The following is a 26,347-nucleotide window of genomic DNA, read 5'->3' on the forward strand; positions in this document are numbered from 1 at the left end:
TATATATATATATATATATATATATATATATATATATATATATATAAAATTATATAGTATATATTTACTTATATACAACGCATCTTCGCACATGTGCACGTACAAAAATTCGGTAATTTACTTCAATAAAACTTAGTAAAAGTTTTGCCAATTACGTTTCAGTATCGTGTCCATCAAAGTAATTTTTATCTTTCATAAAAATATTCTCTTAAGACTTCTGTTTTCTCTCGCCGCTGTAACGAATTATGACAGATCAGAAGCTGATCGGAAATTTGTTCTTACATCATTTTTCTTTATGTAGAAATGTCTTATATTTTTAGAGAGAATGAATATATACTATCGAATGAGTGCGAAAAAGTTAATTTATCTTGAATTTGATAATTTACATTGTAAAGAAACAAATTCACCTCATTTTGGATCTCTCATATAATTCTACGCGTGAGAAAACAGGAGTTTTATGTCTGTTTCTACCAATGTAGATTAATTTTGATCTCGGTTGAATTCTTCATCTTTTTCTAATTCTTAGTATCAGAAAAGAATGAAGAGCAAATTGAACCAAGATTAAAATTAATACATTGATAGAAACGAGCATTAATGTCGTTAAATGAGATAGACATCTAATAGACATGTAAACGTGCCTGTTTATAAAAAATCAATAGAAAGCGGAATAAGAATTTATTGATTTCACGTCGTTTCCTCGAGAATATCGGCTATATTGACTAAAATCAATTTCGCGTTTCTTGTCTACATATAAATGCAATTTGACACGGCACGATTATGCTTGAATTATCGTAAAACTACGATTTCTTAAGATGCTTTACGATGAGGATTCATCTATGTCATGTATAAAACTGACCTGCGGTTCCCGCGCACACGTCTATTTTTATACAAAATCTTACAAAAGTGTAAAGCATTACACGTATCCTCGTACGAGGATGAATTGCCATATAAAAATGCATGAATTATATTGATCAGTCATATCAAACATACAAATATAAGATAGAAAGAATAACTTGGGGGTGTGTCCTAGAGAAAATATAGTGTAGACAATACATCGTACGTTCTAGCGTTCCAGAAATTATTAAAAATATTATAAAAAGAAGGAATTCGAAAAATATCAAGATTTACGATTGTAAAGTTATCCTTTCATCTCTTATTGTAATACATGGAAGGCCGGAAAAAAAAATGGAAAAAACTTGGAAAACAAAAGAAAATATATTCTAGTAGTCACATTGATCATAAGTGACTCATGATTATAAAAACAACAGCTTTCTAATTAACGAAAACTCTTAATTTGGTATACAAGTATATCTGTAACGTGGATGGTTTTGTGGGCAGAGTTTGCCTTCGATTATACACTGAACCACCCACGTGGTGGACAAGATTGGAATATTTAATTGAATCGCCTTCTTCTGTGCCCACGATGGACACTTCCAATTAGACATGACTACAGTATCGGCAAAATCCGTCTCCATTGCATCTGAAAAAAAAAAACAAAAACAAAAATTCATAAGCTTTTCTATTAATCGTAATTTGAGATAATACACGCGTGTGAAACAATTTTATTTGAATTTCTACACATTTAATAAACTATATACAAGGTGCGTCACCAAAATCCGGACAAATCGAACAATTTCTTTAAACAAAATGTTTTTAATGAAAAATTAAATATTACAGAAAATCCTTTTACATGGCACTTGGGGAATTTCTGTAGAGCACAATTATTTCCCCATATATTCTCCATTAGCTTGAATGACAGCCTCTATTCTTGGTCTGAAGTGTTCGCACGCTATAATGTAGCGCTGTCCATGCCGATGAATGTTGTCTTAATAGTGATCCTTAATGACGTCACATTGGGATGCCGAGACTTGTTTATGACTCTTTCAACTACGCTTCATACCGTAGTAGTCCAAGAGATTTAAATCTGTTGGAAAGCCAAAATGGGAGCCGAGACGAGCAACTCGACTTGTTCTGGCAGCCTCAGGAAGTATCTGTCATATCTTTAATGTATATGATTTATATCGAAGGTCCTCCTCGGCAATTCGATGCATTGTTGGTTCACTTACACCAATCAATAATTTTCGCAATGATTACCCTGGGTCATTCGAAATCAGCGCTTGAATCCTTTCAATAACTGCGGAAGTCCTCGTGGTGCGTTTTTTCGAGTGACTCTTCCTCACTGGCATACTGAAATCTTCGTTGGACTGTTGTCCGTATATTTTGCCACAACATCATAAACGGTTGGTTTCGGGTATCCAAAGAACCGAATTATTTCGTTGCTGAGCGCCCAGCGCGAAGGCCTTCGATGACGCGGCTCTTCGATCGACACTCCGCACTTGATTTCAACATCGCGGCCATGTTGAGAATATGACTGTTTACTAAAAGCATCAGGCTTTCTCGGACGCCAACAACAATCTCTGGCGGAGGCATAATATAGCGGAAAATTTAAATTGAATTTAAATTTATTTGTCCGGATTTTGATGACGCACCCTATGTATTTTTATCTTAATATTATACATATATCGGCTGCTGAATAGCTGCTGAATAGTAAATTTGCTTTAAAGGAACTTATTGACGAGTTGATCTTAATGATGAAATAAAATACCTGGATTCTCCGCGATTATAACTACCGCGCCCGCGTGCTCGCAGACTTGTCGCCAGAATGTAGCAAATTGTGGCAAATTAATGGATGCCAGACTAGGAATTATTACGACGATTTCTGACAACGGTTTCTTTGTATATGCATCATGCCCTTCTACGTAAGCTTTTCTCTGCAAACTCCAGCCGTTTGGAAGAGCAACTTCCGCCTTGTTTATGGTCCTTTTCTAAACATACGATAAAATGTGAGACTGTTATTTGTGACGCAATTGTTGACAATTTAATCAAATACAATAATAAACGAAATCATGGTATGACATACAGCGAAAATATTGCAAAAGAAACATTGAAACGAGATTATGAAAGGAAGATGTATAATAAAGTTTATTCAATAAACTTTTTAAATAAAATTTACTTTAATACTAAATAGCGTTATCTAGATTTATTAGAACAACATTGCCTAGATTTGTAATTTTGATTATATTTGTTTAAGGTGGTTCTTTAAATACTAAAAATTTGAGGTGCTTTCCTAGGACTCACCCAAAATTACAAATATCTGTATAATTTGGATAAAATATTAAAACTACATGTATATCTTAATGAAATAGGAACATGATAGTAAATCAAGAGCAGCTTCATCAAATGAAAACAAGATGACATGTTTATGTTTATTATTTTTCGAGATTAAATTTATATGCAAGTTTATGGACGTAAATATCTTTTCAGAATGGCCGTTGACTACTACTACTTTTTTGTGACCATTAAAATCATAATTTTTTAAACTATTATAATCTCGTTTTTGAAAAAAATCTATGGATTTGTGCAGTTAGTTAAAGAAGCAGTTCTGAAGAACCATTTGCTTGCGGCAAACATCTTGACTCAGATGCTTTTATCTTGTATATTTTTGAAAGTGTTGCCAACTTAAACTGGGCCTTGAGAAACATACTGTCCCGCGGTTTTATATGATCCATCCGTTCGTCCTGACGCGCATTCGTAACGACGTAGACGCAGGCGCTCATTTCACTCTTCCATTTTTTTACACATTTTTTGCTCTGGCCGTATTGACCTCCGTGATCTACTGGAGGCAAAAGCCATAATAAAAGAAGAAGAAGCTAAAAAAGCGTCTTATTTGTCTAAGTCATATGTGAAAGATATTATATTTTCAATTTTTTTTCTCTCGTAATTCATCGTTAATCTAGAATTTTGCACATGTCAGTTTCGATAGTTCAACTACAATTATATAAAAAAATTAGACATTTCTATGATAACTCAAATTACTAAAGAATCATTTTAAGTCTATAATCTTCCTTTTTTTTATTAAGAAAATGGAATGGTAATTATGAATAAAAGGATAAAGAAATAATAATCTGTTTTGAGAGAGAAAGAGAGAGAAAGAATCCGTATTTTATTTACATTAAATAGGTAAGGAATTAATGTAGAGAATAAGGAATCTCGCGCTACCTCTGAACAGCATCTGATGATATATTCGTGATTGCATATTTTGATGCCGGCCGACAGACATAATATGTTCTTTGCTGTGGTATTTGGCACGTTCGTGATGAGTATTGTATTTTCGTACTCGTTTTCTGGTATCTTTTCGAAATCCTCATAGATCTTCCCGCCACCTGCTATGATCTGCTCGTGAAGTCTTTCGCGTACGAAATGTCGCTTCACCCAATCATCCTCGTAGTCTGTTTCGAGATCCGTTTCGGTGGCTTCCGTTTCTGTATTCGACCCAGCGTTGGTCTTCGTATCCTGATACCTGAAATGATGCAGAATGAGTTAGTGAATAATGAATAGAATTCTTAATTTAAATAAAAAAATGCGAATAATGCTTTGTGTCTTAAGAAAGGTAGCTGTATTTTGTTCATTTTTTAATATTTTTATATTATTACAGTGGCTGCCGAAAATTTTCGGCCAACATATAATTTTACGATCATTTTTGTCAATTTGTTTTCAATTTAAATTATAAGTTAATAAAATTCTTTTAATCAATTTAAGAACATGATATTTAAGTATTAGAATACTCCATCTAATGTGATCATCCGTTTTATCTTATTCTAATTATTCTGCATCTAAAAGTATTGGAAATGTCAAAAATCGATAGTTTAAATCGTAAAATATTGATAATATCTGTACCTTAATACTTTTATCTGTAGAATAATTAGAAGAATCATATTATGTAAAAAAAATCATAGAATTCTATTTAAAAATGTCATGGCTTCCATAAAAAATTAATTTTGTCATTATTTATGTTTCATCAAGCCAAACAGTTCTGTCTGAATTCTGAATATATTTTTATTCGATTCTTTACTCTGCAAAAATAAAAGGAGTGTCATGTTAAATGAAACACCTGTTAAGAACATTAAATACTTGTATGCTAGATCTTTTAAAGATTCTTCATCTGCAGCAATACAATAAAATTACTCACTGAGCTACTCATTTGGCAGTCTCACTGTATATTTTTATTTATTATATTAATTCCTCGAGTGTCTAGCATTAATTCTTAGAATTAAGACCTTTCCGTTCATTTGCCAAATGAATAAGTAAAAGATACCTTTCCAATTTCTCTAAGGGTATGCAAGTAAGGATGAATGACGTGCCCTTGAAGATGTTGGAGTTCGTAGGGATCGGACCAAGAGTAGCAATCATTTCCGGGTCCTCCTTCTTCTTACTACGTGATTTACTCTTGTTCCTACTTTGCGGTCCTTTCGCGATCTGTTCAAACGGCGTGCCAATTATCTCTCTCTGTATTCCCATCAGAGCATATTCGTCCTCTGTTTTACTGCGAGTCGATTCGACATTTGAATCGCTCGACATTCCCTCGCTTTCCGACAATGCCTTTTCCATCTTCAATTTGACGGATATGCCGGACACCGAGGGTTCCAGTTTGATTTTACTGATAGAGGTACTCGAGCCTCCAGCGTTGTTCCTGGACTTAGGAGTCGAGGAAAGTGGTGTTCCGATTCTCTTGGAGCGTCGTTTGCCGTCAACTACGTTGTCCAAGGTCACCTGGCCGAGCGCCTTCGGCGTGCTCGGCAGAGAACTCTTACTTATGGTGTCCACTTCTTCCTTTAACACCTGCGCCTGATCAGCAGACAAGGAGATGTTCTGTATTTGTACGCGCAATTTCTCGCCCTCGTCAGTCTCCACCGTGTAGTACGTGTCGCCGTTGGTCGACGTTTCAACATCGATGATGATGCCGCAAGAACCATAATCGTCGGTCTTTGTGGTCGCGTATACAGACAGACCCTTTTTCAGAATCTTTGGTATCGGTATCACAAACTCAGGTATGAGCGTCTTGCTCTTGCCGTCGTAGAAGTTCACCTTGTACTTGGCCTTCAGTCGATCGCTCACCGTGCCAAGATAGTAGCTGTTGTCTGACCATTTGGCGAACACGTTCTTACCGATTAGCTCGTCAGCCAACATGCTTCGCGGCGATTTCGCCTGAGTGTCCACATCATTTACCAGCCTCTCGTCCTCCTCTACCTTACTTTTCTTTTTGCTCGGTGTGTCGGTTTCCATGGCGTGCAGAGCCGGCTCGTTAGGAATATTTTTGGCATCGTTCTCGCCGTTAATCTGCGCGGTGATCGATCTCGTCAGTTTGCTTCTCGGTCTCTTCGCAGCTTTGCCGCTCTTTTTTGTGCTCTTTGGCGTGACAGTTAATTCCATCTTCAAACTCGTGAGATGATCCGACGGCGTCGACGAGCGCATATTGATCTTTTCCAAGTGATGATGATGATGATCATCCAGTCGCTCGTTGCTTACATTTACGAAAGTATCGAGAATCCCTGTGGGGGCTGTAACGGCGGAGGTATTACTGCTTAGTTCCATGTTTGCGTAATTCAGGACAGTCGTTATAAGCAAGCGGTGGTTCTTCCATTCGTGCGTCAAACGATCATAAGTCTCATCCAACGTCTGTTTGTCCGCCACTGTTAATGGAATGTCCTGGGAAGATTTCTTCGTGTGCTTCGGCAGACCCGTTGGCATCGTGAAGAGGTGTCCAGTATTCTTAGCCATTTTAAAAGCCAAAGAAGCAGCGCTGGACCCCGAGCTTGATGATGACATCATGGACCACCGGGACGGAAAGAGTTGATATAACTGAGGATTGCTGTTCACGGAACCAGGCGATTCCTTGTTGTCGGAAATATCTGCTAACGAGGACTGACTGTCTTCATTCTTCGGTCTGCTCGACTCGATTACAGGTTCGCACTGCACCATAGTCAACTCTTTTCTTACGAGCTCCTTCGTGTTCTCGTCCATGTGTACTAAACACTTGAGCTTCACGTAGACACCGATCTCTCGCTCTTCCTATAATAGTATAATAGTATAATAGTATTTTTTTAGAGTTGGGAAGCATTACTTTTTCCGTTACTTTTTGTAATAAACATGACATTGCAATTTTTTATAACTAAATGTTAAGGTTGTGCCAAGATTAGGAAAAATCGATTTTTCCACCTTAGCACAATCTTAGCATTTAGTTATAAAAAATTGCAATGTTACTATCAAATTATCTATTATAAAAAGTAATGGAAAAGTAATGCTTTCCAATTCTGTATTTTCTCATGTATTTATATGCACTCTCAGAAAAGACTCTGCATTTATCATATGGAAAAAGTGACTTTGATTAGCATCTCGTAATCTATAAAATATCACAGTTTCCGCGAATTTGACTCTACATAGTTACACTTTCTATCTGATTAATATGATTCTATATAATTAATACGGAGTCCTTTTACAATGATTTTTGATCACAGTTTGCTTAAACTGTAAACTGTATAAATTCAAGAAATATTATTAAGTACAAAGAACTGGCTTGACTATATAGTGTTTTCCACTCATGTATGTGAAATTTTTATGTAATATTTTATATCTTCATTTTTTATGTAGCATAAAAACTATATTTTATTATTTCACAGTGTTGAACCAACTGTCCGTTTGTCTATTCATCCAATTGTCTGTAAAATAAATTTCTCATAACTCTTTCAAGTTTTAGCAATAAATACGCAAGAATTTTAGTTTCATCAAAACAAAATGAATCAAATCAATTCACGTAAAAGGGTCAAAAGTCAAGATCAATTTTAATGAAGTTCTTATAATAATTACAGATTTTATGTTACTTAATATTATAATTACATCTATTCTAAAACATTATCAATTTATTAATAAATTCATGTATCTTTTATCACAAGGTGATGCACTTAAATTGAACATCTTGAATATTTCGCTTATTTTTAATGATATAAAAAAATATTTCAAATGAAAGTGTAACGGTTTCGAGGGGGATATATTTGGTCACGTTATTTTTTTTCTAGGTGGAGGTTTTAAAAAGATACGATGACCTCCACTCTTTTAAATGGAATGTAATTTTTGTTTACATAATATGATTCCTCTAATTATTCTGCATATAAAAGTATTAAGATAGAGATATTAAAAACCCAATAATTTAGATATTTCACATATTTTATTCTGACATATTTAATATAAAATATCTCGTAAACTATTTATTTTTTAGTTACTGTATTCTATTAGAAGAATCATATTATCTAAAAAAAAAAAATCACATAATTCCATTTTAAAAAATGGAAAGAAGTGATCTTTATATCTATCTTTTTGGCTTTTCCACCAGAAAAAAAACGTGATCAAAATACGTTTCCCTCGAAATCGTTCCACTTTCATTTGAAACATTTTTACATATCATTAAAAATAAATGAAATATTCAAGATGATCGATTTAAGTGGACCACTCTGTATAGTAAAATTGTATATAATAGACAGAGTATCAGTCACTCACCTGCTTTGTCTTCCCCAGCATATTATTATAGAACAGATCAGACTTGTTCTTCTCCTCCACGTTAGATGTTTCATGATCGCTTATGCTGATGAGTTCGATGTTGTCTACGTTTTTAGGCTCGAAAGAGATGCTTTTGATACCATCTACCTTCTTCATATTATGCGCGGTAATTGTCGCTGTAGCAGGCAGAAACTGTTCCTCACTTACGGAGAATGTATCAGAGTCCAAGCTCACGGTCGTGTCGGCGTCGCTTTTCTTGGATTCGGTGCTGCCGTTCACTAGTCTCTTGTCTGACGATTTCGACTCCTGAGATGATCCGCTCTCCTTATAACTGCTCTTGTTCTCGTAAATGCCCTTGCCTTCGTAACTGCTCTTACTCTCATAACTGCTCTTTCCTTCGTAACTCTTGTCCATGACCTGAATCTCAGAAACCTCGATCTCTTTCTTCTCTAACAAATTCAAGATCTTCTCGCCATCCTCGTGCGAATCATCAATCTGAACAACTTCCGGTTTCTTTTTCATACTCTGACGATCGTATATCACCTCGGTCGACGAATTCAATATCTTTTCATCGTCGTCATCTATCTCCACTATTTGTGGCTTTGATTTATTATCAATGATTCGGTTAATATTCTCTATTGATATCAATTCTACGCTGCTTCGCGACTTGGTTTGGTGTGAGGACGGGATCTCTTTGTCGTTCTCGTTAACAGTTTTCTTAATCAATTTGACGCAGTTCGACTGATTATTTTCATCGGATGTTGTTTCTGTATCTTTTACAAGCTCCGGCTCATCTAATGTTCCGACTTCGGATTTTTCTATTATAGCATTCGTGGAAGTAACATCTTTTTCGATCAACACATTATTTTCTTCCAGAAAATCATTTTCGTTTGTGGCGTTAAAGTTGACGGTGATACTATCATTATTGCTGATGTCTGTAAGTTTTGCAGAGACATTCAAATTCTCATCTTTTCCCACGTCGCATTTCTCGTCTTGCTGATTTGTCTGCTCGGCATGATGCTCCTGAACCTTGTCATCATTTGTCGTTTCTGCTGTGTGCTCAGTGAGAGTCTTCAGAGTGTTCTGAGTAAATTCTACAGTAGCTGGATCTTGGGTCTCTTCTATTATAACATTCTTGTCTATATTTTTGAATAAGTCCTGGTAAGAATCATCAGATCCACAAGACTGACGACTCTCCTCCTCCAGTCGTTTGTGAAGCTTTCCTTCATCCTCCTCAGACATTTTAGGGATCTTGGCAGATGGTTCGTCAAATGCACTAGCTTTACGTTTCAGATTAACGTCGACACTGCCTATTTTTCTGAGTGGCGAATAACTCTGAGGAGGCGTACCTTGGATAATCTCATCCTCGTCAAAGAGCTCATCTTTTTTCTCTGACTCGCACAACTCGCTGGATACGTTCTCCGTAGTCCTTTCAAGTCTGGCATCGCTTTCCATTACTTTTTCATCTATGATAGATTCGTCTTCTTTATCATTTGCAGTTATTATCGTGTTACTCTCTTCCATTTGCAATGTTTCTGGAATTGGTTTGGAATGGATTTGTTGCGCATCCACTTGGTCATGATTTCCAGCCTGTATCTGTTTTAACTTCTCTACCATACTTTCATCTCCTTCAGAATCGACAAGACGAAAATCTTGACTCTCGTTCAAGTTTGTCTCTTGAGTCTCGCTAGTAACTTTCAAGCTTTCATTGGTACCTTCATAATGAATCTCCTGCGTGTCTGGCACGCAAGTGTCTGATTCCACAGGGCTAGACATTTTTAACAGATCGTTACAAGTGTTCTGAAAATAAAATATAAATTAATGTAAATTACGTAATAATACGTAAACATTAGAAAAATAAAATCGTAAACGCCTAAGATAATATTGTCAAAACTACAGAAATGTTATTTGCTCTAAAAAAAAATTGCAATTTGAATTTTAATTTGAAAAATTAATGATGAATTTGGTCTCTTGCATCATGCTAAAGTATGTTAAAGGCTGCTTTATATGAAGTATCTAAACGTAGCATAATATAATCAATTTTGAATAAAATAAATGAACATCTAACATGAAAATATCATTATAGAGTATTTCATCATCGAAAATATTTGGTATCCTGATGAAAATAGAAATCAGAGCACAAGAATGTAATGGATCTACAATAGTTTTAAACCTTAAGCCATAAGAAATGGATGAATCATAGTAGATTATTCTCCTTGAATTCGACTGTAATTTCAAATCAATTTCTTATGCGACTTAAGGCTTAAAAGTAACGCCCATTACAAGCGTTACTCTCCCATTACGTTCGACTTGCGCGCTGATTTTTATTTTCACCAGGATAATTATTTAGTTGAAAGGAAATTTCTTGTTTTTTTCCAAAATTTTGAAAACCTCAAGTTAGTTTGATGAAATTTTCTATATATTTAAGTTTCTATATATTTAAAGTTTCATGAAAACGCAAATCTCGCGTGTGTGCAGCGGATGTTTACAACTTGTTTACGTTGCTTGCACCTTTTGCCCAGCATTTTCGCTTTCTCTCTCTCTCTCTCTCTCTCTTCAATGCTCGATATTTAGCTCTCTCGTTTTAAGTAGAAACATTTTTGGAGTTTCAAGGCGAACAGACTTAATGGCGACGAAAGATTACGGCGGGAACGTCTATGTCTCTCGAGGCGAAGCAAGCCAGTGCGGAACGAGAGACCGGGTGAAATCTGGGAAGAAGTAAACGCGTGCGACATCCGCATCGGGTCGCCGGAATGGACCAGGGGACCCTCTCCACCGCGAACGCGAGATATCATTACATTGGCTTACATTACCGCGAGGGAACGATTTCGCCGGTCGCCTGAAATGAGAAGTCGGCGAATCTCCCCTCTCAAACTTCGGTCATACCTCTGGTGGCACGCGTGAAACGGAATACTCCCGCACGGAACAATGCGAGATGCATCGAGAGAGCCGAATGCCCGTGAAGTAATTGGCGAATACTGTTCTTCTTCTCCTCTTTATTTTTCCTCTCCTTTAATGTTGTTCGTCAGACGGTACATGAGAGAAGTGACACCCGCCATATTTTCGCACACGGCGTGGCTGATGGCTCGCGGGAACAGCGGGCAGCAGGCTTTATGTTATACCATAATTTAAATGTATTCAAGTTGCGACACTGAGCGGTTAAATTAGAAATACTCAATATGATTGGTCGAATAAAAAATAAAAACCAATGAGATGCTTCTATATGTGGCGTGATTTGCGCAAGCGTAACTTTCGCCAGCCAATCAAATCGTCTTAGCGTTTAAATTTGAACCATTTGAACACTTCTGACAAGTGATTTGTTTGCGTGAAATTTTCAGTTATGTGATTTGTTTACTTGAAATTTTCAAAGATTTTTGTACTTTAGACGAAATAAAATGCATTCGGCCGTTGAAAAGAGAGAAAGCAAAGATGCTAAGTACAAAAGATGCAAGCAACATGATCAGATTTATGGATGCGATTCATTTAATGGTACAAATACTTTCTTGATCAATCAGTAAAAAGAATTTTATGAAAAGACCTGAAGATAATTACAGACCTTGATAAAAATGAAAATCAAAGTGTAAGTCGAATGTAATGAGAAAGTACAGATGTATTCACATGCAAGCGTCAAGGGTCAACCAATCAACGAGGCGATTTTTAAAATGGCGTAAAAACATATTTTTTTTACATCACTTTCCGTATCGCCCAGCTGATTGGTTGTTGCTTCCACTGCTTCACGCTTGTATGTGAATGCATCTTAACAGAAGCGAAACTAGGAGACGAAATTGATATAGCATAGAGCATACAGATACAGATAGCATTTTTTTGCGTGATCTCACGGATCAACCGTAGTACTTGAAGGTTAAATAAATTTCTGGTATATACATTTTTATTTTTAGTATTCTTTTTTACATTATAATATTTTTGTATTTATAATATTGTTTTTTAATATTTACTTTGTGTTTAATGTCTTCTGTATTTGTTAAAATGTATTGCAAAGAATGTTCTAAGTACAGTGATGAAATAATACATTCAAATTTACTGCGAAACGGTAACTTGATAACAATTCTAGGGTGCGTTCCAAAATTAAAAATCTGTCAACTCCGAGTATCTTTATCTTTATTCAATATTCGATGACTGACAAAGATAAAATAATACTCGAGTTGACAGAGTTGAATTTTGGAATTCTCTCAACTCTGATCGGTCGTTTGACTGTCACATGATTACATCCTGCGTATAAACATACTTTTGTCTTTATATCAGTGTATTATTACTGTTTTTGATGATTTTTCACTAATTTTGTGATTTTAAGATCTTTTGGTGATTTAATGAATTATTTTCTTTATTTTTATGTCAACACCCTCTACTTCTCTTATTGAAATTTCACTCTTTGAAGTTGTTTTATCATGCAAAAAAATTAGCGTTTATCCTCACTTCGTCATAATTCAAATTCAGCGTTGAAAAGCTAAAGCTATCGCCTTCTTCCTTTTTATAGAACGAAGTTTTGCTGGTAAAATTACTCCCTCTATGCTATGAATAAGAAAGTGTTTATATTGGCCGTAATCATATGCCGTATATCGTAATCTGTAAAAATTGACCAATCATCTTCGAGTATTCCCTTTTTATCGCTGAATGAGAGAAAAATACTTGACTGTGATCAGTCAATTCTTGTAGATTACGGCATACAGCATACGATTGCGGCCAATATAAACGCTTCCTTATGTTTTATGTATTCTTATGCATTATGCAAGAATGCTCCTCGCTTTACAGTGGAACTGATCAATTGCATTTGCTGTTCAGCAGAATCGACCACTCACGGTTGACACTTAGTCGATTAAGTTAATCGGAGTTGATGAAACTTGATCTTGTTTTCAATTCCTCATTGGATCTAAATATTTAACCATATTAATATAAACCAATCAAGAAGCTTAAAGTTACGTTTTTTGACTAAACGCAAACAATCTAATGATTTATATGGGTTTTATTTTAAATTTCACAGGCTAAAGCGTAATAAGTTATTTTGTCAATAATTCTATAATTAATCTATTATAGTATAATTACTTTTTAAAAAATATAGATGATAATGGTACGTGAAGAGAGATTGTTACAATCTTATAATATATTGTATTAGGCCGGAATCAGATTATGCATTGAAGATTACAGATTGAAATTTCACCAATGAGGACAAAGAAATTTTGGCTCCTTTTGTTCTGATTGGTCAAACTTCAATCTTTCAATTTTTAATCTCATTCTTCAATGCGTAGTCTGATTCCGACCTTAAAGCCGGTTGTTTCACCTTTTGATAAATTTTAAGCATTAGGGATTTATTGTTTCATCTTTTGATAAATTTTACCTGTTAGGTAAGTAGCAAGATTATCCAATTATATGTGCGATTTTCAGATTTATCTTAAGCCCGGATCCTCATATGGGCAACAACACTTTGACATCGAACACTGATTGGTGAAAAATAGGTAATGGAGGTAAATTTTATCCCCACAACAGATTTTTCACGCTAATCAGCGCTGTGTCAAAACGCTATTGTCTGTATGAGGATCCGGGCTAACAGGTAAAATTTATTAAAAGGTGGAACAACTAAGCCTAGGTAAATAATAAAGGAAGCTTCCCAGCAAGAGACACAAATTGACAAGAATCTTTCTGTCCTTGTTTAATAATCAGTAAGAAGAGAGATGGATTGACTCTTGTATCCATTTGTGCTTCTGCTGGAAAACTCCCAAAATCATCCAATCGCCAGAGATTTATCTAACATGTCAAATTTATCGAAAGATAGTACAACTGGCTTCTAATTGGTCTGTTCTTTGTGCGTTGCGCGCACTTTTTGCATCTTCGCTTTCTCGTTTCAAATATATGTCTATCTCATTTCAAGTGTAAAAATATTTGGTGGTTTTATGCAATGTGAACAGATCTATTGTGTATATAATTGTGTAGTACAACAGTGAATAATGCCAGCGGTACATGATGTTTGTTTTTCTACTAGATTACTAGCTGGATTAGAATCTTGCTACTGCATTAGCTGCAGTGGCAAGATTATAACATCTGTATTCATAGGCCGGTATTCATAGGCCGGTATTCATAGTCAAATCTTATTCAAGACCGTCTTAAATATAGTCTTAAGAAGTCACGAATCAATCAGAAGGCCGCATTAGCTACTTAAGACATTACTTAAGACGATCTTAAAATAAGAACCGTCTAAGAATACCAACCGTAGTCCTTATTTTAAGGATGAAAGAAGCTTCGTGAAGAATTCCCCGATTCTCCAAAATTTCCTTGTTTCATAAATGGATCTGCCTTCCTGAAGGAAGGAATATTTTAAGGATTTTAATAACGTATTGAAGGTAGCATGTCATAATATATAGTATACGCATACCTAATATCGTGAATTACGAATATAAAGGCATTGTTGATTAAATAAGATCGTAATTAAGCAACAATAATAGACAAAAGTAAAACTAATAGCGAATTTGATTGAACACACTCATTACGCACTGATGCACATTAAAACCGCCATACATACATAAAGTAACGTAAATATATGTTCATAAATAAATATGAAAATCGATTAAATTGTACAATACATTTTATTGTACTGTTAGATAAAATATGTATTTTATAATTCGAAATATTTGCATTTTATTTTTATATTCAAATTAAATCAGTGTAAAATGGTTTTAATATGCATCAGTGCTTCCAATCGAATTCGTCGTAATGCTTATTATACGAAGAAGGAGAAAATGCTTTTAGAAGAGTTTATTTCCGAAAAAAAGCTATCAAAATTATTATCGATGCGTCAGATTTAAATTAAAAGCTATCGAAAATAAAAAGATCGATGTGACGAATTAAATTTGGAGATTTGCTTGGTTATAAAAGCTACATTTCCTCCTCAAGGAAACTCATAACCTCCCTTGAGAAAAGGGAGATGAGGAACAAGGAATCCTCATTCCTCAATGAAGAACTATAAATACGATATAAGTCAGTTACAAATGGAAGAAAACAAGCGTCGTGTGCTACTGGCTTAATATATCTGTATGTAAATTGCAAATGGCGGTGTTTATTTATTAAAGAGCAACCGTACTGTCAACAGAGATTGCAAAAAAATTCATCACTCTATTCTTTTTTTTTTAATTATTTCACGCATTTGGTGAATTTTGGGACCTTTTAATGAATTTTGAAGCAGAAATTATATTTTGACTCGCGGCAACACTACTTTATATTAATAATAGCGTAAATTAATTAATGACAACAGAGAAAATCAGGGGCGCTCCTCGTCTCGATCCCCTGGTCTCTCTTCCGAGTTGATAGAGTTCTGCTACTGAGCCACACAGTCCCCTTGATGTGTTGTATCTCTGTTATGTCTATATCTAATAAATTTCTCTACAATAGCGTTTTTCTCTTGGTTGCACTCGCCCCACTAGTGCAACACTCAATGTATTATACTATGGTGATAAGCGAACTCATTCGATGTACTGTATTTCCGTGGCTATGGAATAGCAAATTTTTTGCGAAGTGGGATTTTGCTACACCGTCTCAAGGAGGAGTGTGACATTTAAAATTTGAAAATGGAAATCAAGCAGGAATCAAGAGTTTTAGTATAATAATGATGCAGTGTACATCACTCTAGTGTAATGTAGCTGAGTGTAGCGCTTACACGCAACTGGGGCGCGGATTCCGTAAGCCCAGATCCTCATACGAGCAACAGTGCTTTGAGCACAGAACACTGATTGGTGAAAAGTCGATTATAGGGGTGGTTAAATTAAATTAATTTTACCTCCATTATCCGTTTTTCACCAATCAGCGTTCAGTGTCGCAAAACGTTGTTGCCCGTATGAGGATCCGGGCTAACTGTCTTTACATGCTATTGACAGTTATCGGTGTCATTGCGCCGATATTTCATATGATGAAAAACACAATTGTCGGTAGGCGTGTAAAACAATTACGGAATTGTGTTCCTGGGAATCGATTTTGTATCTTAAAACGAGATGAAAATTACAAAAATGAACGAATTTACTGGTAATTCCATTGATTAACACCTAGTAAATGTGCTCACTTTTGAAATTTTCATCTTGTTTGAAAATACAGAATCGACCCTTTTTATCTTCAAATAAAATGAAAATTACAAAAGTGAGCAAATTTACTAGGTGTTGGCCAATGAAATAATCAATATTCTAATAAATTCGCTTACTTTTATTATTTTCACCTCATTTCAAGATACAGAATTGATCCCACGGTTGAGGCTGCAGTGTATCCCAAGAGAAAACGCTATAAGACTGCGTTCAGATTCCCACCTCGGATGTCATGTCATTCTTGTTTAACGTTCGGTAAACAACAAGAATGATATATATAGTCTGTTTTTCCTACACTAGACTGCATTAGAAGCCTCTTTCTCGCTTTCGACAAATATCAAACATATATCTATTTTACTTTAAGTTCCAAAAGTACATTGATTCAGCCATAGAAAACAGACCTATGACATTCAGGGAACATCCAGATTGCGAACGCAACCTAAAACCATAATCACACTATAGGTTCCCGACTTTGAGATCTGACTCCCGACTCCCGACTCAAAGTCGATCGAACAGAATGATTTCTATTCTCGAGTCGGCAGTCAAGACCTAGTTTCCATCGAGGGTTTCTACAGTCGAGTATTCCTCTGTTAATGCTTAAACACAATAGACATAGGCAATAGGCATAGGCAACAGTGAATAACGGCCGTCCGTCAATCAAAGCTTTGATGTTCGATATTATATCCCAGAGCTCTGATTGGACAGCTCGTTATTCACTGTTCCCTATGCTTGTGCCTGTTCTATTTAAGACTTTACAATCGAATGACACAGCTAGACTGTAGTTGGTTGGTTCTTACATTCTGACTTGGATTAAACCCTCGATGGAAACTAGGCCAGAGTCGGCTGCTGCCTTGCTGTGATTCGTAGAATGATAATCGGGAGTCCAAGTCAAAATCGGGAGTCTGACTACGGTTTAGCCTGATAAGGTTCCACAATGACCTCAGTTGATCACAACAGTGATCGATGATCTACAATTTATGGTGATCGCACATCGCATTTGTTCTCGTCATTCGCCTAGGTGAGATCTAGGAGCTACAATCAGTAGTGTGTATGAAATAAAATCGTGAATTGCTTCTTTATTTTCTTCAAAATATCTACACGGTTTCATAGTACGTTACAATATTGTTTGATAATATAATTTAGCGTTGTTATTATTGGATCGTATATATTTTATAATTATTGTTATGTCGAGTGAATCATCAGCGAGTGAAGACGAGATGTTGATGAGCAGAGATGAACCAGGCTATCAAAAATGGTAAAATTTCATTTTTTCTTTTCTGCGACCTTTTTTCTATTCTTTGATAAAAATGAAAATTCGAGCATATAAGTTGAAGATGTGGAAGAGTAACAGAAGCATAAACGAAGTTTCTAGAAGATGAAAATTGAACAGACCTCTTTTATATTTCGTTTTATGTTTCGATTTTCGCTTTCTAGAAGCTTTGTTTAATCTTCTATTACTCTCTCATTACATTCGACTTACGTTTCAATTTTTATTTTCACCAAGGTTTCTCATTTTTAAGCAACATGTATTTCTGCCGGACAAATTGAAAGTATATGTAACGGTTACCGCGTATTAAATTCGGGAATAGGAATGCTCGTATTCGGAACTTTATCGATAAGAATTAAAGTTGTTGTCGTATTCATAATTGTAATAAATTATTTTGTCGACAAATATCTATCTTTCTTTGCATTTTATAAATAAGAAAAACGGAACGATACCTGTATTTATATGTATTGCGTTAAAGTATTGCGGAAGGCATCCGCATAGCAAATAATTCTACAAAATTCTTCGATCCGATTTGAAAAAAAATGATTCGATTATATAATATAATAATTCCTATAGCACAAAATTGCACAAAAGTTACAGATATTTGCTGCAAATTCTATACTGTATGGGAAGTGATTCGATTCAATTCTTATTGTCAACGTTTCTTGAAAATTTTATGGACGCTTCTGAAAAATTCCTTTCGTGCACGTATATAAGTCGATCGATACTTTTTCTACTTCTTTTAAGCACTCTGCTTTTGTTTTTGTTTTTTGCGAAGATGATATTGACTGTTTGTTACAGTCGTTTTACGTAAAAAATGCTTGACACATTCAAATTATGATAAAATAGTTAAAGATAGAATGATAAATACGTGACTGAAAACAAAAGCAGCATTTTATAACAATTATAGTCGTTTATCATGCTCGTTATTATACTTTCTATATTAAATTTTGGTTAACTATTATCTTTTTCTAAATTTTTCTATTTAAAATATATAACTAGGCATTTATAATCGATTTTTATTTGAAGCCAGCTTAATGACTTGCACGTTGAACACGATGAGCGACGAGCGACATCCAATGAAATTGTTTTTTCATACGTGACGCTTTCTTTAAGCAAAATTCTCATTCGCAAAGAGATATCGTTTGTCGCTTATTGTTCATCGCGTCCAGTGGCATGTTCAGATTCTTAATACCTTGAGTGTCATCCTTGTTCAACATTCGGTAAACAACGTTGAGTGGCACTGAGGCGAGAATCTGAATACAGTCTATATAATAGTATACAAGAGCCATTAGGTTAGAATCAGACTATGCATTGAAGAATGAGATTAAAGATTGAAAGATTGAAGTTTGATCAATCAGAACAAAAAGAGCCAAAACTTCTTTGTCCTCATTAGTGAAATTTCAATTTTTAATTTTTAATCTTATTCTTCAATGTGTTGTCTGTTTCCAGCCTTAGGATATTTCCACAAAACCTGAGGCACTAAAAACGTGAATATTCGCATATCCGCCATTTTTATTCCTTTTCCCACTTCGCCACTGAGCTGAGAAGGTGATGATTGTTACAATTGTTATAGATTATAGCTTCTAAGCTGTTGGAAACTTTGTAGCTTTGTATTTATGTATTTCCGCACTTCGAAATTTTACAAGACTAAGAGACGAAAAGAAAGATATAAAAAAAACTGAAATATTATATATTAACGAAGGCAAAAAAATTTATAAAATGTCTTGTTGCGGTAAAATGTCTTGTAAACTGTATCAATAGATCAGAAAAAGGTATTCGATTATTTAAATTTCTTGCGGATAATATTCGTCGACAACTTGCTGTACTGCTGTAAAATAAATACATGACTTGTGAATAAACATCACTACACTTCCTCGCAAAAGAGAAATTTCAATCTTTTTCTTCAAATTGATATACATATTTAGCATCTTATCTAGAAATAACCAGACACTCTTCAGGTTCTGCACTAATATTATATATTAGTGATACTCAACTGATTTTGAGAGCAAAAATGGAATGAAAGGAGCTACAAAATTTCAAGCAGCAAATACAAATATATACCTGTCATAATCATAACCTGTAATGACCATAACCCGTCACAGCTCAATGATGGAAAGAAAACAGCAAGGAGAGAAAAGGAATAAAAATGGTGGACGAGAATACATTTCTAGTGCTCTATATAAACTTGCATAGGCTACATTCCAAAACTTCCTCTCCGAGGAAGATTTTACTCTATGTGCTATAGTATACGTTACGTGTACTATATATTTCGAATAAAATTTTCCTCGGAAAGGAAGTTTTGGAACGTAGCCATAGTATGATGGAAAGGACACGGTATGTGCAATTGGACAGTGGATGCAATCAAAAACACAACCGCTTCTCAGTGAGCTCTTGCATCTGATTGGCATATTCCATTAGATCGAAAAATATAGACCAAACAGATACAAAAACTCATTAACATCAGTGAGCAATTGTGCTTCTGGATGCATCCAATGTTTCTTTCTAAATCTCTACCCTCTCCATCTATTCATAAGCAGAAAGCTACTAATTATGAAACATGGGACGACGAGTACGGTCAATGGCGATGCTACAAACGCTTTGAATCGTTTTTTAATTAGTTTGCAAAATTCTTCTAATTTGTTTATCAAACGCTTCAAAGCATTTGTAGCGAAACTTTGACCACAGCCGGTATGCATAGTCAGTTCTTATTTTAAAACCATCTTAAATAATGTCTTAAAATACTAAAATGCTAATATAGTTCTCGGATTGACTTACGACATCTTAAGATTGTATTTAAGACAGTCTTAAATGTAAGAATCGACTATGAATACCGGCTTATTTTGCGTCGTGAAATTCATATTAAATTTTTCCTTGTGTAGATGTTATCGCATTTCTCTTATAAAGACGCATGTAAAATGTGATTGGATAATTTTCTTTATGCATATGTTTATGCGGTTATGCAAATTGCGTGGATTTATCCTTAAGCCTGAAATCTCCAAATGCTAATGCCCCTGAAAGCCGCATTAGCATCTTAAGATATTACTTAAAATAAGACTCGACTATAGGTGATATTTATAATCCGTTCTTATTTCAAAATTGTCTTAAGTAATGTCTTAAGACACTAATATGACTCTATGAACCTTTATTCTTGAAAAATATCGCATATGATAAACTAGAGAAATGCTACAGTATATGTAACGTATTATAATATTATAATATTTCCCTAGTTTTTCGTATGCGATATTTTTCAAGAATAGAGACCCTAGACGGAATTCATAGTCCATTCTTATTTTAAGACCGTTTTAAGTAATATCTTCAAATGCTAATGCAATTCTCCGATTAGTTCTCCCATTAGTAACACCGTAAGACTATACTTAAGATCTTAAGGTGGTTCTTTAGTAAAGTACGAAAATTTGGAGCCCAAAATTAGACATTTCTATGGTAACTTACTAAAGAACCATTTTAAATAGAAGAACCAACAATAAATATCGGTAGGAATCAATTATATTAAAGGGATCCTAAAGTAGTCCTGTTTTACTATAATTTATGCGCGCGTTTTAGGAGAAATCTTCAAATTGGTTTCACGGATTGCAAAATTTTTTTATAGTATTAAAGAACAAAATTTTTTTACAGTATAAAAAATCTCCGAAAATACGATTTCACGAGAAAATCGGAAAAATATTTAAAAAATTCACTTTTTCTGACATATACACAACTATCACATGATAGATTAATATTTGCTTGATATAAAAGTTTTACAACTTGTAGATTGAAAATAAGCGTGAGGCGGGAGATTCTTCTTCGACGTTTAGATTACTTGAACGAACAATATTGTGGCATTAAGAGATTCGTTCACGTTGCTTGAAATTCTTAAAATTGTTTGCATTTAAAATAAAATAAACATACAAAACAGATCTAAGATTTAAAGCATAGAAAAAACATTTGTTCTAAAACGAAATTACGTGCTTTGCAAGGCCTTTTTTCCTCTTTTATACATTTGAAAATCCTTTTCCAAGTTCAAAGTATACATATTAATATGTATTGTACGCATTAGTACGAGATGGAATTTCTTCCGAAAACAATAAAAAATTTCAAAATTGAAATTTTAAGGAAATTTTTTATTGACATAAACTCCATCTCACAGACATGTATTAATGTGTATACTTTAATTAATTATTAAGAATTATTAAGAATTACTAAGAATAATTAAGAATTATTAAATACTCACTTTAATGTTGAGTGCTTACAGTTTTTTCTACGCGTATTAAATAAATTTGCAATTTTTTAAGTAAAATAGGATTCTGATAATTGTTGCTTTTCACGTGAAGCAAGATGAATGAATTATTTTACTATGAATGAATTATTTATTATTTTTTTTATTATTATACTTGATATATTGACATACATATATATAATATTGTATTATTTTTTATTAAAGGCTCGCGGAGCGTTCGTGCAGCACATATTCACATAAACTGAGGAAAGGTGAAATATGTTATATTGAACACCCAAAAAAAGTGGATTACATGTTCGGGAAAAAAATAAAGATGTTACTGATTGATTGTGATCTTGCTGTCATTTTGCTAACAGAGGATGGAGAAGTATATCTCAGAATTAATATCTCTGAAAAAAAAATTTCGCTGAAATTATTTCCCTTTTTGATATTTTTTTAAATATTTTTTTCGCAAAATTTCAGCATGTCAGAAAAATTTTAGTTTAATTTCAACGATTTTTAGCTGAAAAATTAATTTTCAGAAAAAATTTCAACAAAAAATTCAGAGAAATTTCAATAAATTTTCAAAGAAATTCCAATTCAATTTCAGCGATTTTTTAACATGTTGACTGAAAAATTTATTTTCAGTTAGTGCTTTCCATTTGATGATACAAGTCGATACAAGCGTTGTTTTATCCTTCAGAGAATGATAAAGATAGAGCGACATTTGTATCGATTTGTCATCAAATGGAAAGCACCAATCAGTGAAATTTCCATCAATTTCACTGAAATATTTCAAAACGTGGCGTAATTTCAATGAAACTTTTCCAGGGATAATTTTTCATTAAATTTAATGCTCTTAATATTTAAAAATTTCATATTATGAACATACATAACATATGTAGAAAAATTATTTTTATTTCTTAATAATTAATAGAATATACTTTAGGATTCAAATGAATTTTATTCTCATAAAAATATTTCGATATTTTTTAATAGATAGTAATAACAATCTTATTTTTGAAAGGTGTATCACTGGTACGACGTTACATGGGCTGACTATAATTTAGAATATTATTCTCAAATGGTTGATTTGAGATATTCACGTATTGTACAAAGTGCAGTTGGTGGCAACCGCTCTTTTATCATTTTAACTGATAATCAAATGGTAAGCTAACGACCGAATTATTATGATAATAATATTTAATTTTAGGTATTAAAAGTTGTCTATTTCCAAGGTGTTCTATTTCCAAACCTACTACTTTGATGGCATAAGCCGGATGAAACGGATGTATTTCCAGAAAAAGGTCGAGTCTGTTTGTTGTGGTGACAGTTTCTTCGTAGTGCTTACTGAAGATAAAAAGATATACACTTGGGGAAGAAATCATCATGGTCAATTAGGTGTTTCTACGTGCAGGGACGAATTTATAAGCGATCTACTTGAAGTTAAAAATAAAAACATTTGCATAAGTAATTTCTTTATTTTGAAAGTCCATTTTTAAAGATGATTTATGAAGAAAATGAAGGCTTTGTATACATTGTTGACTAATCTATATTTGACCTTGACATTTTAGCAAGAATAGCCTGTGGCTATACACATGTACTCGCATTATCTACAGAAGGAAATATTTTCGTCTGGGGTGGAAATTCTTGTGGACAATTGGGTTGTAATTCTAGAAATGACATCCATGATCCTCAAATGGTAAAAAAATTAATGATTTGTTATTATAATTATTGTAAGAATAGAAATGTAAAACAGAAAATGAAGATAGAAAATTTTTGGAATTAACAGATTATGATAACGCCTAAACCAATGAAAATGTTGGATATTGCTGCCATGAAAAATATGAGTTGTGCCATAAGCGAAGAAAAACTTATTTATGTGTGGGGCAGTTGTTTCGATCAACAAATTCAGACACCTGTTGCCTGTGAATACACGACTCTATTTGACATGTGTAACGCGATGTCTGCCAGATCGCCAACTACTGTGAAAAACTTTGAACAAAACGAGAAATCCACAATATTGAATGATATCGCAAACTCGTTTAATAATCCTGTAAGTTTCGTTCTGTGCATCAGTCTAGTCAGTTTCTTCTTAATAGATTTCCGTATGCTTTTTCTTACATGTAATTGATTCGGACCGGTAAACTTTCGAAATTCTTAGACTTGTAAATGATACATATAATATATAGAAGCCGTAGGCAAGTCATTTACAAAAATTCTTTACTTGCTTTCTTGCATCTCATCACAATGACTTACTGTGGCCCAATTTTGTTTTTTGCTTTGTGTAAATTTTTAAGCATCCTTAAAAAAATATATGTACAGGTAGAAGAATTATCGACTCAGTTTTTTTATTAGGAATAGTATGATTAGTGGACATTATTTCAGATGCACCCTGTGTGTGTGTGTGTGTGTGTGTGTGTGTGTGTGTGCGTGCGTGTGTGTGTGTGGTGGGGGGGGGTGCGCGCGCGCGCGTGTGTGTGTATACATATATATATATATATAATAATATATAATAAGCTTCATATACGTTCATTATCTCAAGTCTTTCTGTTATGCGAAATATTATCTATTTATCTTTAACAAATTTATTTCTTTGCTTCTAACAGAATATCAGCGATCTTGTGATAAAAATCGGACAGCAATCTATTTATGTCAACAAAAATATCCTACAGTTTCGTACTTCATATTTCAAACGGATAGATCAATTTATAACCTTTGAAGATGGTCAAGAGTAAGTATTTATGTAAAAACCTATGTTATTCTTATTAAAAACGTTTTATATTTGATTTTTTTATATATAATATAATTTCCTTATAGTGTCATCAGGCTTAATGAATTTTCCTATGCCATGTATAACAGCTATTTCAAATATTTATATACTGGCAAAATTGATGTATCTTTAGAAGAGAGATTTAGTGAGTTTGAATTTAAATAAAGATCGTACAATTACTCCATATTATTATTGCTTACAATTTATGACTTTTACTAAAACCATATCGTTGCAGATCTCCTGGCATTAGCTGATTCATTGAACGATAATAGGTTCAAAGAAAGTTGCTATAGGGCAATAAAGAAAGACATAATAGATGAAACTGTATTTTTTATTTATAATATGGCGCAAAAGTATAGCAACAAGGTATGTATAACTAACAATCTCGTTTTTTTTTTAAATATATAAATATATAAATATATAATTTTAAATATATAATAAATTTCATTAATAGCTGATTTCTGTCTTCTAAAAGAAAGTATCACAATTTATAATAAAAGTGATATATTAATCGGATATTTTTCTTATTTCTATTACAGTAAAAATATTTTTCCAAATTTGTTTTGTGTCATATGGGAGCGGAGGGGGGAGGGGATTAGCAAGATTGCAAATTGTCTTCAAATGATTTATTAGATATGCAATTTTTCTCTGTTAAGCTCCAGCACTCCATTATTGCACTTAATACTAAAATTCATGAACTGCAAAAAAATTATTTTTATTGTACATACTTATTATATGTATTTCACATAATTTGCAGACAATAGAAAAGTTTTGTTTTGAGTATTTTCAAGAAAATAAATGCGATGTGATGGAGACGCTGAATTTTTTGGAATTAAACGAAGATATAAAAAATATTTTTATGGCTCTACCAAACAAATCTGATGAAGAATTTAGTTGTAACTAGTAAAACATAGTGTTATATATTTTTTAAATACATTAGTATTGGTATAATTTAATTTTTTTTAAATTTGAGTATTGATGTAATTTTCATTTAGTAAGATAAAAAAATTTTTATGTAAAAAAATAAAAAATTTTTCATAATATTCTAGAATAACAAATTTTTTAGAATATTAATAGAAAATTTTTTAGAATAATAGAAATAAGACTCTGGTTACTACTGAAGTTATTCAAATTTTGGGTCTGTGAATTATTGCATCTATGATTGTAACTAATACACCTAAAAACAATTTCTACTTGAATTTTAATCAAAACTTTTTTATTAAAAAACATGATTAATCGCGCGCGCGCGCGCACACACACGCGCGCACACACACACGCGCGCACACACACACGCGCGCACGCACACACACACACACACACACACACACACACACACACACACACACACACACACACACACACACCCGATCCTCATTTTTCAAGATTTTCTTTCGATTTTTGATTAGCTTCTGCTTTTTAATATTCTGCTTGACTTCTACAGTTTTTAGAAATAAGTTTAGTCCCTACTAAGGTTTTTGAATTGTTGCATCAAAAAAAAAATTAACAACTGAATTTCATACTTTATTGAATAAAAGATTTCATCATAAAATAACTATATTATATCATCTCTTGCAATATTATATGAATACAATATAGACTCTTTGGCTCCTTTTACATCGAGC

General features: G+C 33.7%; 2 protein-coding genes across 2 annotated transcripts; one reads left to right on the forward strand and one right to left on the reverse strand.

Annotated features, from left to right (window-relative positions):
• Positions 1-1,289: 1,289 nt before the first annotated feature.
• Positions 1,290-10,167, reverse strand: LOC105621839. The gene is made up of 5 exons (XM_012203279.1): positions 8,392-10,167; positions 5,156-6,909; positions 4,060-4,360; positions 2,606-2,825; positions 1,290-1,480 (listed from the first exon to the last, which is right to left on the reverse strand). The coding sequence occupies exons 1-5, from the start codon at positions 10,165-10,167 to the stop codon at positions 1,290-1,292; spliced, it is 4,242 nt and encodes a 1,413-aa protein (XP_012058669.1).
• Positions 10,168-17,653: 7,486 nt separating this feature from the next.
• Positions 17,654-25,629, forward strand: LOC105621841 (RCC1 and BTB domain-containing protein 1-like). The gene is made up of 10 exons (XM_012203280.1): positions 17,654-17,724; positions 22,178-22,340; positions 22,980-23,120; positions 23,191-23,422; positions 23,527-23,654; positions 23,745-24,008; positions 24,562-24,686; positions 24,773-24,870; positions 24,961-25,091; positions 25,483-25,629. Exons 1-10 carry the CDS (start codon positions 17,654-17,656, stop codon positions 25,627-25,629), a joined length of 1,500 nt encoding a protein of 499 aa, XP_012058670.1.
• Positions 25,630-26,347: the final 718 nt, after the last annotated feature.

Source organism: Atta cephalotes (genome assembly GCF_000143395.1).
Source record: "Atta cephalotes unplaced genomic scaffold scaffold00037, whole genome shotgun sequence".
NCBI classification, from domain to species: Eukaryota; Metazoa; Arthropoda; class Insecta; order Hymenoptera; family Formicidae; genus Atta; species Atta cephalotes.

Coding starts and splice junctions, on each gene's coding strand:
- LOC105621839 (XM_012203279.1), bottom strand. CDS start 10,167: ATGTCTAGCCCTGTGGAATCAGACACTTGCGTGCCAGACACGCAGGAG. Junction 6,910..8,391: donor TGCTGGGGAAGACAAAGCAG/GTGAGTGACTGA, acceptor ATACTATTATAG/GAAGAGCGAGAGATCGGTGT. Junction 4,361..5,155: donor CCCTTAGAGAAATTGGAAAG/GTATCTTTTACT, acceptor GCATCATTTCAG/GTATCAGGATACGAAGACCA.
- LOC105621841 (XM_012203280.1), top strand. CDS start 17,654: ATGTCGAGTGAATCATCAGCGAGTGAAGACGAGATGTTGATGAGCAGA. Junction 23,423..23,526: donor AAATAAAAACATTTGCATAA/GTAATTTCTTTA, acceptor TTGACATTTTAG/CAAGAATAGCCTGTGGCTAT. Junction 24,687..24,772: donor ACCTTTGAAGATGGTCAAGA/GTAAGTATTTAT, acceptor ATTTCCTTATAG/TGTCATCAGGCTTAATGAAT.